General features: G+C 38.3%; 1 protein-coding gene across 1 annotated transcript in view; it reads left to right on the top strand.

Annotated features, from left to right (window-relative positions):
* Positions 1-1,702: 1,702 nt before the first annotated feature.
* The window catches only part of PLPPR5 (phospholipid phosphatase related 5), a 189,886-nt gene continuing 177,148 nt past the window's right edge, over positions 1,703-14,440 (top strand). The window contains exon 1 of the mRNA XM_074188240.1: positions 1,703-1,995. Coding sequence (XP_074044341.1) covers positions 1,759-1,995 — 237 coding nt within the window. The 5' untranslated portion in view covers positions 1,703-1,758. The remainder of the gene's footprint in view (positions 1,996-14,440) is intronic.

The raw sequence follows: 14,440 nt of genomic DNA, 5'->3' as shown, positions 1-14,440 counted from the left end.
AGGGAGGAATATTTAAGTAGAATATATTGGTAGGAAGGGACTGGATTGTGAAGAATGAAGGAAATGATACTCCTAATAGCAATAGGGATCCCAGAGTTTAGTGATTAAGGGGCATGTCATAGCGAGATCTAAACTTCAGGAAATTTGTTTAGGCAGCTCTGCCTAAAACGAACTGGAGTGAGGGGAACCCCTCCCGACATTTGCAAAAAAAAAAAAAAGTTGCTGTTTTTGCTTAATAATACCCTTATTACCTTATAAGAAAATTCAGTGCTTTTAGAATGTTTGAGTTGAATGAACATTTCCGAGACTCAAGAAGGAAGTGTGTTTCAGTAAAAACAACTGAGACCTCAGATTAAGTCTGGGTGCCCACCCTTAGTTCCCACTGAAGTGTCCCATGGGTGAGATGGAGCCACTTCTGGGAAGGATCTCCGAGAAGCTTCATCCCCACTTCAGGTCATTGTTTTATGCTGAACAGTCTGGATCCATTAAGCTGGTACTGGGGAAGAAGAGAGGTAGTTTTTAATTGCTTCACGTGTGAATACAACATTTCCAATAGACATGCATAGCTTTATAAATAGGGAAAGCTATGGAGCCTTGATGATTTTCCTCTTCTTTCCCATTTTAAGACCTGGGCATCCCCTCGCAGCTCTCTCTCTCTCTCAAACTCCGGGAAGCCAGATTGCTTTAGAGCGAGCATGCTAAACCTCTCAATGTTTTTCCCTTCCTTGGGGGCTGGCATCATCTCAGGGTCCCAGAAATCTGCAATGCCAAATATCTCAAGCGCTTGAGGAACAAGGAGGAGGAAGACCAAGAAGGAAGGAAGCAAAACAGCCCTGCGGCTGCTGCCGGGGGCTCCGAAGGATGATTTTAAAGAATGCAAGCCTGCTAGGACGCAGTAGGCAGAAGAGAGTGCTCCTGCAAGCTTCCTAGGGCCCCCCTCGGAAGCTCTCCTGCCCTCTGCTCTTGCCCACGACCTCGTGGGGTCTGGGAAGCTCCAGCCTGAGAGCCGATGAGAGATGGCTCCTCCCGCCCTCGCAGCTGCCTGGGAACTCCCCTAGATTCGGGCACCGCTTGCCCCTGCGAGGCTGGGGCGCCCAGACAGTGCAGAGACAACCATTTTAACAGTGAATTTTGGATTGCCTTTAGTTGCCTTCACCGGAGGGGGGGGATTCCCAAGCCCTCGTGCCTCCCCCAACGCTCCCGCCCCCCAGCCTTCATCTCATCTCCGTCCTTCTCCCCCACCCCCACGCCCGTGGCCCCCTCCTCCACGCGAGGGCTGCCCTCTTCGGCTGCAGCCACGTCCTCCGGGTGGTCAGGAGGGCTTGACCCGGGGCCGCCAGGGTGAATGGTCCGGTGCCGGTGCGCAGCTGCCGCTGGCCCGGGACTCCCCGCCCTTGAGCTTGAGCCCATAGCCCTCGGGGAGGGCTCGGCGAGGATTGCCCTGCCACCCCCTCCCCCTCCCCCTCCTCCTCCTCCTCTCCCCAGACGGGGAGTGGGGAGCCTCGGAAGCCAGGGCATTGGCGCTGCCCCGGGCGAGCCCCCTCCTCCTCCTCCTCCTCTTCTTCCTCCTCCCCCCTTCCTCCTCCTCCATCATCGTCTCCTCCTCCTCCTCCTCCTCCTTCTCCACCTCCATCAATCCCCTTCCTGCTGCCGCTCCTGCCCCCGGTGGATGCCATCCCGGAGCCCGCGTGCTGCCACCGCTGGTGCCGCCGGGGAGGGGGGCTCGCGGGTCCGCCGGCTCAGCCCGGGGAGGCGTACATGCCCCGGCTCCCCTCGGCTCTCACCAGCAGCATGCTTTATTTCCAGATGGTGATCATGGCAGGGACGGTGATGCTGGCTTATTACTTCGAGTACACGGACACGTTCACCGTCAACGTACAGGGATTCTTCTGCAACGACAACGCCTACCGCAAGCCCTACCCGGGCCCGGAGGACAGCAGCGCCGTGCCCCCCGTGCTGCTCTACTCGCTGGCTGCGGGGGTCCCCGTCCTGGTGGTAAGCAAAGGGGCGGGGGACGGCTGGGGACCCCGCTGCGCTCGCCCTCCTTTGCCTCCCCTTCTCCTCGGTTCTGACTCTCGCCTCCCCCCATCCCCCCAACACCCCGAGGTGTGCGAGCATCTCCTTCTAAGTTTCTTCAACTTGTTGGAAACCCCTTCCCCAGAGAACACTCTTTGAGGGGACTGTGGGGGGCCCGTTGTGAATCGGGGGAGCAAAGTCTTCCCTCCTTCAGACCCCCACAATGGCTGCTGATGGCTGTTCCTTGTGGGAAGGGGTAGGGGGTGGCAAATAGTCAGGAAAGAGGGGGAGGGAACAGAGTTGGAAAAGGGAAAATCATAATCTTCACTAGGAATTTTCATTTCGACCCTCTCCTGGGCAATGTCTTGCTACTCCCAGGATTCTGGGTTCTTGTGGTGGCTGGGGGGGGGGGGGGGGGGGGAAGGGGACTGATGATGGGATGAGCCGGAGGAGAAGGGAAGCATTCTTGCTTCTGTCATTCTGGTCACCTAGATAGACCTCTTCCACTAACCTTCCCAATATTAAACAGCTTAACTGGAGTGATGGTGAGAATTGGAAAAAAAAAAGTATCAATGGGACTAAGCGACCATCGGTGCCTTAAGGGAAAAAAAGTGACTAACCTTGATATGAAAATCCCTAGTTTGGAGGGAAAAGTCAGTGCAAAGAGGGAAGGAAAGGAGAAAGAGTTTTGAAATTAAGAGAGCATCCGATTTCTATTTATGCAATTTATTTTATCAAACATCTTCAATCATTTTTAGTTTAGCAATTTTATTTAGAATTCCAGTGGGCAATTTTAATTTCTAGACCCTTGTATCTTCTACATTCAGATGTGTACATAATGAATCTAAATATGCATAGATATTTGCTGCTATTTTTTATATTTACAAGAAATATATTCATGAACAGAAAGTTAGTTAACTCCAATAATAGTTATTATTAGTTATTTTCTTTGTAAAAAAACATACACATCATGCAGGCATTTTAGACCTATGCATTTCATCAGATGTCAAAAAGATTAGAAAATGAATGGAGATGGCAAGAGGAAACTTGAGTTGAATATGGACGTGCTGAACTTAACTGAATCCTAATTTTATTTAAACTGAACCCTTTGAACCAAAGCTGATTGAAACCCCTCCCCACCTGTCATCCTGTGTCATTCTTGTCCATGCTTTCCCATAAGCCCTTTACAAAGGCACTTCCCAGGGCAGTAGAGGCCTTCCTCTTGTTCTTTCATGAGAATCTCTGAATGTGCACATTGTAATATCAAATGATAAGAACTTCTGTTCTCTGCAATTAATATGTACAAACACGATTCCAAGGTTTATATGTTTTTATTTTCTTGTAGATGCTATGAATTTATAAACTCATAATACAGAAAAATGTTTTGAAATAGAAGTTTCTGATTCATAAAATAATTGTTGAGTGTCTACTATGGTACTTTGTGGGGTGTAAATGGAATAGTATGATGAAGATGACTTTGAACTAGCCTTCAAGGAGGGAAAGGGAAGAATAAAACAAATACACAAATTATTAGGCTATAAAACAATGTGAAAGAACATAATGACATGATTAAGTTGGGGAAAAGATTATCTCTTTATGATAGGTATTGATCAAAAAAAATTTGAGGGAAATATTCCTTGAAAATAACTTTTTCTTTTTTTTTCTATCAAGTGTACTCTCCTGATTATGACTTCACATTGAGTTCTAGCACAATGATTCATAGTCTAATATACCTTCCACTAGAAACTTTTATTGCCATTTGCTTTTTATCATATTGCCAATTTACTAGAATGTGTCATAGACTCTAAATTCAGTCTGTTTTTTGACTTTAGGATGGAAAATCATTCTGTTACTTTAGGACTTTTGGTCATCTTTGTATGCTTGTTTTGTAAAGCTTCTCTTTTTTCAGGCACATATTTTCCAGGGGAATGAATAGTTCAGGGATTTGTCAGGGGATTTAAAAAAAAAAACCTTGTTGCTTCCAGGTCACTAGCTTGGATATAGGCATAATCGATAGTGACTAACTCTTTGCCAGGCGATGTCTATTCAGTATGTTAATTCAAGTGCTTTCCAGGCCCCGGGAATTTATCCATGATTAGGGGTTATATGTAATAATTGGCATCATTTTAGATCAAAGTTCTAGCTTGTTCTCATCTTTGCATAGGGCACTCTCTCAAAAACAGGTAAAAAAGATGGATATTGAAGCATGATGAGACAGTGTATATAATTTTTTCATCTTATTTGCATCTCTTTGAATGGTGGTGGTGTGTTGGAGGTGGGGAAAGGGAAATGTGACTAATTCTGAAGAGAAGAAAGGAATTGTAAGGAAAAGATTCAGTTGTGAAGGTGAAGGAGGATTCTAGATTAAGTTGTGCTACTCTTCTTCTATGCCCCCAGTATTCATTGAAGAAAGATGCCTTCTATAGATTTGGGAAGAAGGAGGAAAGAATTCTAATTTTTTATTTCTTTTTTATTCTTTAAATAATGTAAAAATCAATGACTCTAATCCATATGAATTCAGGTTTTAGCAGTCATTGTTTTAAAATGGTGACAAAATCAATTCACATAAAAACATTCTCTTTTAGAGTGTAGTGTAGTAGAAAGAGTCTTCAGCTTAGAATCAGAAAACTAGGATTGAAGCCTAGTCTCCTACTCATTAACTCTTGGACACACATTAGATTTAACTTTTTAAGACCTCAGTTTTCTAATCAGTAAAATGGAATGCCTACAAGTGGATGATCTTGAGGGCAACTTCTGGATCTGAGATTCTAATTACTTCAGGTCAACAGAAAATGAATAACCCTTTGTTCCATTGATCTCTCTATCTTTTGTCACCTGGACTGTAGTAATAAGACATCTTTAGGAAAAATTCTTCTAGCTTTCACTCTGGAATACTAAGATTTCTTAACCCTCACTATCAGCAGTAGACTTTTTGCACACTTCTGAGAAATATAAATTACAAAGTTAAATAGAAATTCATTCATATTAGATAGATTTTTAAATAGTATTTCTTTTTTTAAGATATGAAGAGAAAGTCATCAAAAATTCACTATCAGTCATACATTGCTTTGGAATTTAGATTTTGTTACTTAGATGACTTGCATTATAAATACTGTAAAAGTAGTCATTGACTATTTAACTTGATCTACTCATTAAAAGCAAAAGGCACATCAAAAAGCCATCATTAATTATAGATAGTTATACTCCACATCACAGAGGACAAACTGACCTTGATTGTTAGAGAAATTTTCTTCCTTTGGGAGTTCCCTATAAAAATGAAATCATAGATTCAGTTCCTATTCTCTTTAGACATTTTTTGAAAAATATAAAACACTTCATAGATACACACATGCATATATGTATATGTGCATATATATGTGCATGTATATCTGTGGGTCTATATTGAGGATGATGACAATGATGATGATGATGATGATGATGATGATGATGATAACATAGATATAGAATGTTCCCAAGGTGCAGGTTTAAATTTGAATAGCTAGGACTTTGGGAGCACAGTGTTGTAGTTACTTTGAGTATTATTAGTATTATTCAGATTTTACAGATGAAGAAATTGAGAATCAGATAGATTAAGTTACTTGTGAATGGTCATATAGATAATACATGCCTGAGGAAGGATGTGAACTTGGTCTGTACTTCTATACTATGACTCAAAATACTCCTGACATAGTCAAAAGTAGATTAAAATATAATTGGAATATATTTAACCAAACCAATTTTTAAAATAGTAAAACACAGATAATGTTAATATATAGTTTTCTAAGTAAATAATGACTGGCAGGGGAACCATATGTATGGATTAGGGGACCTCAGTTTCTGAATTTGACACCACTGCTCTAAACTTTGTTTTCTCTTTCACAGGTTCTGTTTAATTCTTATTGATGAAATTGCCTTTATCATCCATGGTTAGTCACAGTGTTCTCTGTTCACATCATACTCTTCCTTGATATTAGGTTCAGTGCTGGGTGCCATATTTTATTAAGAATATTGGAGTTAAGGGGCAGCTAGGTGGCACAGTGGATAAAGCACCGGCCCTGGAGTCAGGAGTACCTGGGTTCAAATCCGGTCTCAGACATTTAATAATTACCTAGCTGTGTGGCCTTAGGCAAGCCACTTAATCCCATTTGCCTTGCAAAAAAAAAAAAAGCATATCCAGGGAAAAATGACCAGTATGGTGAAGGGCCTTAAGAAGGTTCTAGATCTAGATGTAGATCAGTTGCTGGAACTGGGGATGTTTAAATATAAAGACTTAAGGGTATTATGACTGCAAGCAAGCATATGAAGTGCTTCCACTTTATAAGTCCTCTGATTTCAAATCCAGCATTCTTTCTACTAGAGCCATTTCAATCAACAGGCAGTCATTAAACATCCATTATGTACAAGACACAAGACTTAGCATTGAATTTATAAGGACAGAGATGAAAGAATTCCTAATTATATGTGTTTTTCTGTGCCCCAGAAGGCAAAATGAAGAACTATAGAGAGTTTTATCAATATTTAGCTGATATAAACAGAGCTTCCTAGGAATCAGGGTCAATTCAAAACATTGTTCTTTGGGCCAACCTAGAGGATCTCTGTGGTCTCTCCCAATCATCAGATTCTGTCATTCTTTTTATTGTACTGCCTGGGGAACAAGTGGAATTCTTCTTTGCAAGGAGGGATTCTTCACATATGAGGTCTGCTATGGATAAAATTACTTTATTCAAACATCAGTTTAACTTGGGGTCTCAGAATCCTCATCAGAATGCAAGATCTTGTTGAGAACCATACCTTCTGCTCCAAGGAATTCACACATGGTGACTTTTGGCAACCATCATCCAACTGGTTTCAGTGTTCTTTAGATGGTATTTAATAAGAGAAAGACTCCAATTTCTTTTTCACTCTTGTTTGAACTCTTAGACTTAGCCCATTTTAGCTTGTGTTCTTTCCTTCATGTTATGCCCTCTAGTAAGTAAAAGTGATATGATTATAGGAACTGGAGCATTTTTCATTTTTGCATCTTCAACATCTAACAGTGCAATGAATATAGGAGATATTATTGAGGCAGTATTGTATAGTGCATAGAGCACAGGACTGGTTTTCAGAAGATGGGGTTTTGAATTCTTCAAACACTACATCTGTGACACAGAGCAAACCACTCATCATTTCTCAGCTTCAATTTCTTCATCTCTTAAATGACAATAATAAATGCACTTACCTCAAAGCGTGGTTATAAGAATCAAATTATAAAGATCTCTCTGTTTCTTTCACTCTCCCCTTCTTCCTGTTTCTCCCTCCTCTCTCTCTTTCATCCCTATCTCCTGTTTTTCTCTTTCTTACTTTCTCTTCCCCACCCCTCTTCCCCTCCCTTCCTACCTTACTCTTCATCTCTCTCTATCTCTATCTCTCTCCTTCTCCTTCTTCCTCTTCCTCTTCCTCTTCTTCTTCTTCCACCCTCTTTTCCACTCTGTCTCCTTTCCTCTCTTAACTATTATAGAGTGTTGGAAAATAATTGCACTTAATTAGGGTTCAATTATTATAGGGTAAAGTAGGTCTTTTATGAGTAGCACCTTTCTCCATCTCCTCTAACTCTCTGCCCATCCAAGAAAGCCTTCCTCACTCAGAGCTAGTGGGATGAAATGGAAATTACTCTTGTTTCACCTGTTCCTGTAATTCCAAGGGTTTGGGTAGTACTACTGGGAGAAAAAGTGACAGTTAGGAATCCTGCATCTGGAGTAACAATTCCTCAGTAAAGGCAATTCCTAGGAAATTCCCATGGTATCTCATAACTACTTGAACTTTCCAGAATGGCAGGTCTCTCTTGCTTCCTCTTCCCCATCATTAAAAGTGTAAAAATTACCTATTAGTGAACTCATAGCCCTGGAAGAAGTTTCTGATGGCCTCGCATTATCCTTTTAGCAGAATATATGTTCCTTGAATTTAGGAATTCTTTAATCTTTATCTTTATAAACTTAATGCTAAGTATTGTATTTTGTACATAGTGGATGCTTAATGAATGCCTGTTGTTTGAAATGGTCCTAGTAGAAAGTGCTGGATTTGGAATCAGAGGACTTATAAATCATATATCAGAAAATTAATAATGAAAAGCTAGCCTTAATAGAGTAAGACTTTCAAAGTACAAATATTATATCATATTTTTTCTCACATCTATGAAGAATAAATTATAATGAACTATATTAGCATTATTTTACAGATGAGGAAATTGACTCTGAGAGAGGTTATGTGATTTGATCAGAGACACAATCCTAGGCATTAGGTGGTGTTATTATCCCTCTTTTATAGGTAATGAAACTGAATCTGAAACAGTAATATCTTGCCTGAACTCAGTTGACTAGTAAGCCTCTGAAGGTCTCTCTGACTCCAAGTCCCATACTCAATCCACTTACCAACTAGTTGCCTACATTATGAATGATTGAAATGGGAATGTACCTTAGATGTCTAATCAGATTTACACAGGTAAGGCAGTACCAATTTCATTGTCTCCAAATCCAACTTTTTCCACGAGGCTACATTTTTTCCTGTCTTCATTTTAATCCTGCTTTTTCCACCACTTATTCCTTCTGTGACTTAAAGCAAGTTAATACACTTTCTAAGACTCAGTTTTTTCATTTGTAAAATGAGATTAGACTAGATTTGTGTACTTCAGAGGGGAAAAATACTATTTCTTAATAGGATTGAAATATAGGTATTTCCATTTACTGTGACCTTAAGCAAATCATTTAGTCATTCTCTACCTCTATGTCTATAACTGTTAAGAGAAATAATTGTGCTAGATAACTTCTAAGATCTCCCCCAGCTCTAGATTCATTATTTATAACCTCTAAGGTTCTTCTAGACCTTAATTCTTATCCTGCATTCTATATATGAGATTTGCTAATTAGACCATTATGTCCCTTTGTTTAGTAGTGAACCTTGTTTTTGCTTTTAGGAATATCTCAGTTACATCACAGACTTTATAATAACTGAAAAGTCAGTGTTCCTTTCCCTATGGTATTCTTTCCTCCCTCATGTAGAATATAAATTATCATAGGAAAAATTGCTGAAAAAGTCCAGAACAAGTTATCTTGCTGAATAAAAATTAAGGACAATGAGAGGCATTTTTCAAAGCTGTGTTCATAGTTAGAGGTAGAGAGATCTTAGAGATGATCTAGTCTAAATTGTAAATATTACAAATAAGGAAATTGAGGTCAGTTAAGTATTTTATCCAAGGTTATTCCCACAGGAAGAAATTGCCAAAGTAGGGATTTGGACCCCATCCTTCATTCACTCATTTCAGCAAATATTTATTAATCATATATCATGCATCAGGTTCCATATTAGGTATATAAGGAAATTTTATTCTACTGGGAGATCCAGCAAATTAACATTAGTAACCATTTAGAAAGAATTAATATATGCAAGGCACTGTACCAAATAGAAAGAAAGCCAGTCCCTGCCCTTAAAGAGATTACATTTTAATGGGCAGCAACCACATTTAAAACAAGTTGATAGAGGAGGAGGTGCCAGCAGGCTATAACAGAGATGTTCAGAGATCAACCTGGAGAAGACTGAAGACATGATGACCTTCTTAAATGGAGCAGTCATCCAATCATGTGGAGAGGATGAAGGGGGTGCAGGATTATTTCCAAACTGAATTTCAAGAATGAATTGAGGCATCAGGGTGAAGAGTTGAGGCATGGAAGAGTACAGATAGAAGAAGAATGAGAACAGAAACATTCATATAAGTAAATACAATGTGGTCTTTGAAGAGTACAGCACGAGGAAAGGGATCCAGACAGCTTTTATGACTTTATCTCTAGTGTACTTGCTATTCAACAATATAACTAAGAGTAAGGCACAGAGCCAAAGAGACAATGTCAATCAGTTAGAGAACTTCTTTCAGACCTTTGTTGATAGTTTTTGTGAATTTCTGGAGTGAACCATGGCCATAATAACAACCTTAATTTATATAAAAAAAATTTTAGAAATATTCTTTGTTCACACCAATAATAATAATTAACATATATATATATATATATATATATATATAAATGGGGGTTGCAAGGCAATGGGATTAAGTGACTTCCCAAAGGTCACACAGCTAGGTAATTATTAAGTGTCTGAGGTAGGATTTGAACTTGGGTCCTCCTGACTCCAGGGCTGGTGCTCTATCCACTGCACCACCTAGCTGCCCCAATATAATGTTTTAAGCTTTGAAAAGTATGTTAAGCATTTTATTTCATTTGATCTTCACAGTAATCATGTAAGGTTGGTTCTCTTTTTTTCCCCATTTTACAAATGAGGAAATGGAGATTGAAAGAGACTAAGGGTCTTTCTCAAGGTCACATAGTGTCTGTAGTCTGTTTCTAATTTGAGTCTTCCTGATTCCAAGTCCAACATTCCATCCCTGCATCCACTAGCTGCCAACACCTCTGTGATATATATATATATATATATATATATACATATATGCATATATATATGTATGTGTATATGTATATATGAGGCAAGTAATATTTTTCTCATTTTATAAATGAGTAAAGAGTGTTAGAGGACCAGAAACTTGTTTATAGTCATACAGATCCCTTTGTTGAGAGGTTCTTCCCAGTTACTCAAGCTTAAAATGTTATTGTTTTAAGTACCACCCTTTGGTTAACTCAGAATCGAGTATTTAGAGGTAGAAAGACCACAGTGACCCTTAAAAATCATCCTTATATGAAAGGAATGAGCATAAAATTATACTCAGTGAGTGATCATCCAGCTTCTCCTTGACAATGTTCAAGGTGACTTCACCACCTCTTGAGGCAACCCCATTTTGGAACAATTTTAATTGTTAGAAAATGCTTTCCTAACATCAAAATTAAGTTGAACATATGTGCCTTCTACTCATTGCTCCTGGTTCTCCCCTCTAGGGTCAAACAGAATAAATCAAATGCTCCCATATATCATTTCATCAAATAGTTTAATACAGTTTTCATTCCCTCACCAAGTTATTTCTTCTGCTTGTTAGAAGTCTTTAATCTCCTCTTTAGATAACACAGACTGAAGTCCCTTCCTCATCCTGATTACCCTCTTCCAGATGCTCTCCAAATGACCAATATTCTTTTTAAATTGTGCCCAGAACTGTATACTTCATTTGCTTGCCAAAAATATGTTTCCCAAGCACAGAGAGGTATCCATTAACATTTCATCTTTTGAATCTTGTAGGGAATTCCTTCCTCTGCTCTTCAGTTTATAGAGTGTTATTTTCAGAAGTGTTATTTGATAGAGTGTCATTTCAGAACTGAAATGACTTGTTCAGAGTCACCTAATCAGTACATCAGAAGAGAAATTTGCAACCCAGGCCTTTTTTTTAGTTCTTTTAAAATTTTGTTTATTTTATCTTTAATTTATGGGGAAAAACCAAGTATTTTCATACATAGTATAATAAAAAGATAATTCTACATGAAACTGCAAATCTATGAGGTACAAATTGCTACTACTTTTAAATATATAATGAAGTTATTATATAATTTTTTTCTTCCCTTCCCCACATCAGATGGCTATCATTGTTCCCAGATCCTCTTAGCTCTCTTTATTCTGCAAGTCCCCTTACCCTTTAAAGAAATGATAAATCTTGATTGTTTCTTGCAAAAACATCAATTATTTACGTTTATTTAATATCTTCCAAAATCTAGTTTTAATCTGCCTTTCAAGGCAATGCAAAATAATAATAAGAAAGCTGGATATGGAATGAAAATATTTGAACTCAAATACTAAACCTAAGAAAACTTGGGCAAAATCCATACCTTTCTGATCCTCAGTTTCTTCATTTGTAAAATGGAGTTACTACCAGAAGTACTTTCTTTCCTCCTTCTGACATCTGGGACATCAAAATTTCATCCTAAGCAGGAAGAATTATCAGAAAGAATTACCTTTCCCTTTTTACTTTTTGTACCTCCACCCTCCCCCATACCACTCCCAGGTGAGAAAACCTACCAGAAGGTCCAAACTTTCTCCAATAATTCCCAAACCCCTGGATCACTTTGACCACATTTGGAGTAATTGTATTTGACATGGCCGTTCCTACAATGTGGATCAACTACCAATCTTCCAGAAAAATGGAGGACTATTAAGCTCTACCATCGACCCAATCACTGTGTCCTAAGGGTCTCTAGTCTTTATTATCTTTTCAACTATTAAGTCCTGCAAAATCCCAGACACTACTATTTGACCCTGGATCAACTTTGGAGCCTTCTCATCTATCCTGTAGTTTTATCCTCTTGAATGTGTTGTTTTCTCTAAATAGAATATATGACCTTCTGTATAGGAGGCCAGTTGTCAGCATTGGGAGTTCAAAGAAAGACAAAACAGGTCTTGATTTCAAGGAGCTCATGTTCTGCAGGGGGAGATAACATACAAACACTATGTACAAACCAGACAGGTACAAGATAAAGTGGAAATAATTTCAAAGTTGGTCGGGGAAATGCTTCTTGCAAAAGTAAGATTTAAGTTGATATTTGAAAGAAGCCAGTAGGGTCTGTCTTGCTTTTTACTATTTGTATTCTCAGTACTATTTGTATTCCCAATATTAATAGTACTTAATACTATGACTTGTATATAGGAAGTACTTTTTAACGTATTTAGTCTTTTTAAATTATTCACTCACTCATTCATTCATTCATCTATCCATTTTTTTTAGTTTCCCTCAGGGTCTAAATCTATGGACATTATTTCCTTTCATTGTACTATGAAATTCCAATCAAATTGGATTAATAGCTGCTGTTCTTCAATCTCTATCTGTATTCTTTTATGTCTGTGATCTCCTATAGGTCAAAGCTTGTGCCTGTAGTTTATTTCTTTATTTTCTTTATTTTTTTTTATCTCTATCTGCTGAAAACTTTCTCTCCCAACTCAGCTGTCACCTCATCTATGAAGCCTTCCCTAATCTACAAATGAAAGAAAAATGCACTTAAAATTTTTTTGTAATACTTCAACCATATCTCCTCTTTACCCTCTGAAGATTATCTCAATTTATTCCAAATATACTTTGTGCATAGTTATTTGCATTAGATCATGAACTCCTTGAGAGAGGACTGTCTTTTTCCCCTTTCTTTGTATTTCCAGTAGTTGGTATAGTTCCTGGTGCATGGTAAACATTTAATTAATGTTTATTGACTGACTGTCTTTAGGAGGTAGCTGTTTGCCCTTCATTGAAAGTCTTTATCAAAGACTGAATAATCTGTTGCTGGGTATATTGTAGAGAAGATTATTATTTAAGTCGAGATTAGTCTTATTGTCTCTGAGTTTTCTTGGAACATAGAGATTCTCTAATTCTTTGATGCTTTTCTTGTTTGATAAAATTATTTTCAGCCATGCTTTTCTTTCATATTGTACTTTACTCTTATTCCTATTGGTAGTTGTTAGTTAGTATAGCTTACTTACATCTATCTTTTTTCTCTTTTATTCTTCTGAGTGATTTCTTACTGTTCAGTAATTTTTCAGTAGTTTCTGTCTCTTCATGACTCCAGTTGTTTGGTTTTTCTTGGCAAAGATACTGGAGTGATGTGCTCAATTTGAACTCTAATCTTCCTGATAACAGGCCAAGCATTTTATCCACTGCACCACCTAGCTGAATGATGCTTATTTTGAATTCTTCAGAATATGTGTTATTACATGACTCATGGCCATCTCACCTATTCAACTATAATGTTCATCTAAACAGGAACTGAATAATAAAAGAATGTGTCTAGTTGAACTCAATAAATTCAAGCTATTATCTCTGGATGAGCTATGTCCTAAGAAAGGCAAAGAACATGTAGAGATGTTTGCTGAGCTGTTGATAGATCTTTGAAGAATTATGAAAGATGGGAGATTTGAGAAAAGCTAAAGATGTGAAAATATTGTCCCATTGTCAAAAATAGATGTGGGAATCTGAAATAACTGGAAAGCAATGAGTTCAACTTTTTTATGGTAAAATTATACATTATATTTTTGATAAATGACTTACAGTCATTTCAGATGGGAAGAAGTGATCACTAAGGATGTGCTTGGCTTCAAAAAGAAAAAGCCATACCAGGGAAATGTCTTATTTTTTGACAGCATCATTAAATTATATTATCATTAGATGAATGAATAAAGGAATTCCATAATCTTCATATACTTGTAGTTTATCAAAGCATTTCCCAAAGTTGTTCAGTGCAAATATTTTAGGTGATGAAGACATAATATACATGAAGTTCTTAACCTAGATCCATGAATAGATTTCAGGGCATCCATGAACTTATTTGTGGGAAAAACCATATCCCTATTTTCATCAATTTCTTGCTGAAATTTAACTTTTCCTTCTATCATGGATGAAGGCAACAAATCTCGCAAATGTGGAAAATTCCACAAATGTGGGCAAAAGATTCATTGTGATGTCAAAGGCTTACAAAATATAGAC

The sequence above is a fragment of the Macrotis lagotis genome, chromosome 5, assembly GCF_037893015.1.
Source record: "Macrotis lagotis isolate mMagLag1 chromosome 5, bilby.v1.9.chrom.fasta, whole genome shotgun sequence".
NCBI classification, from domain to species: Eukaryota; Metazoa; Chordata; class Mammalia; order Peramelemorphia; family Peramelidae; genus Macrotis; species Macrotis lagotis.
The sequence above is the reverse complement of the archived record's forward strand: the minus strand, read 5'-3'. Positions and strand labels throughout refer to the sequence as shown.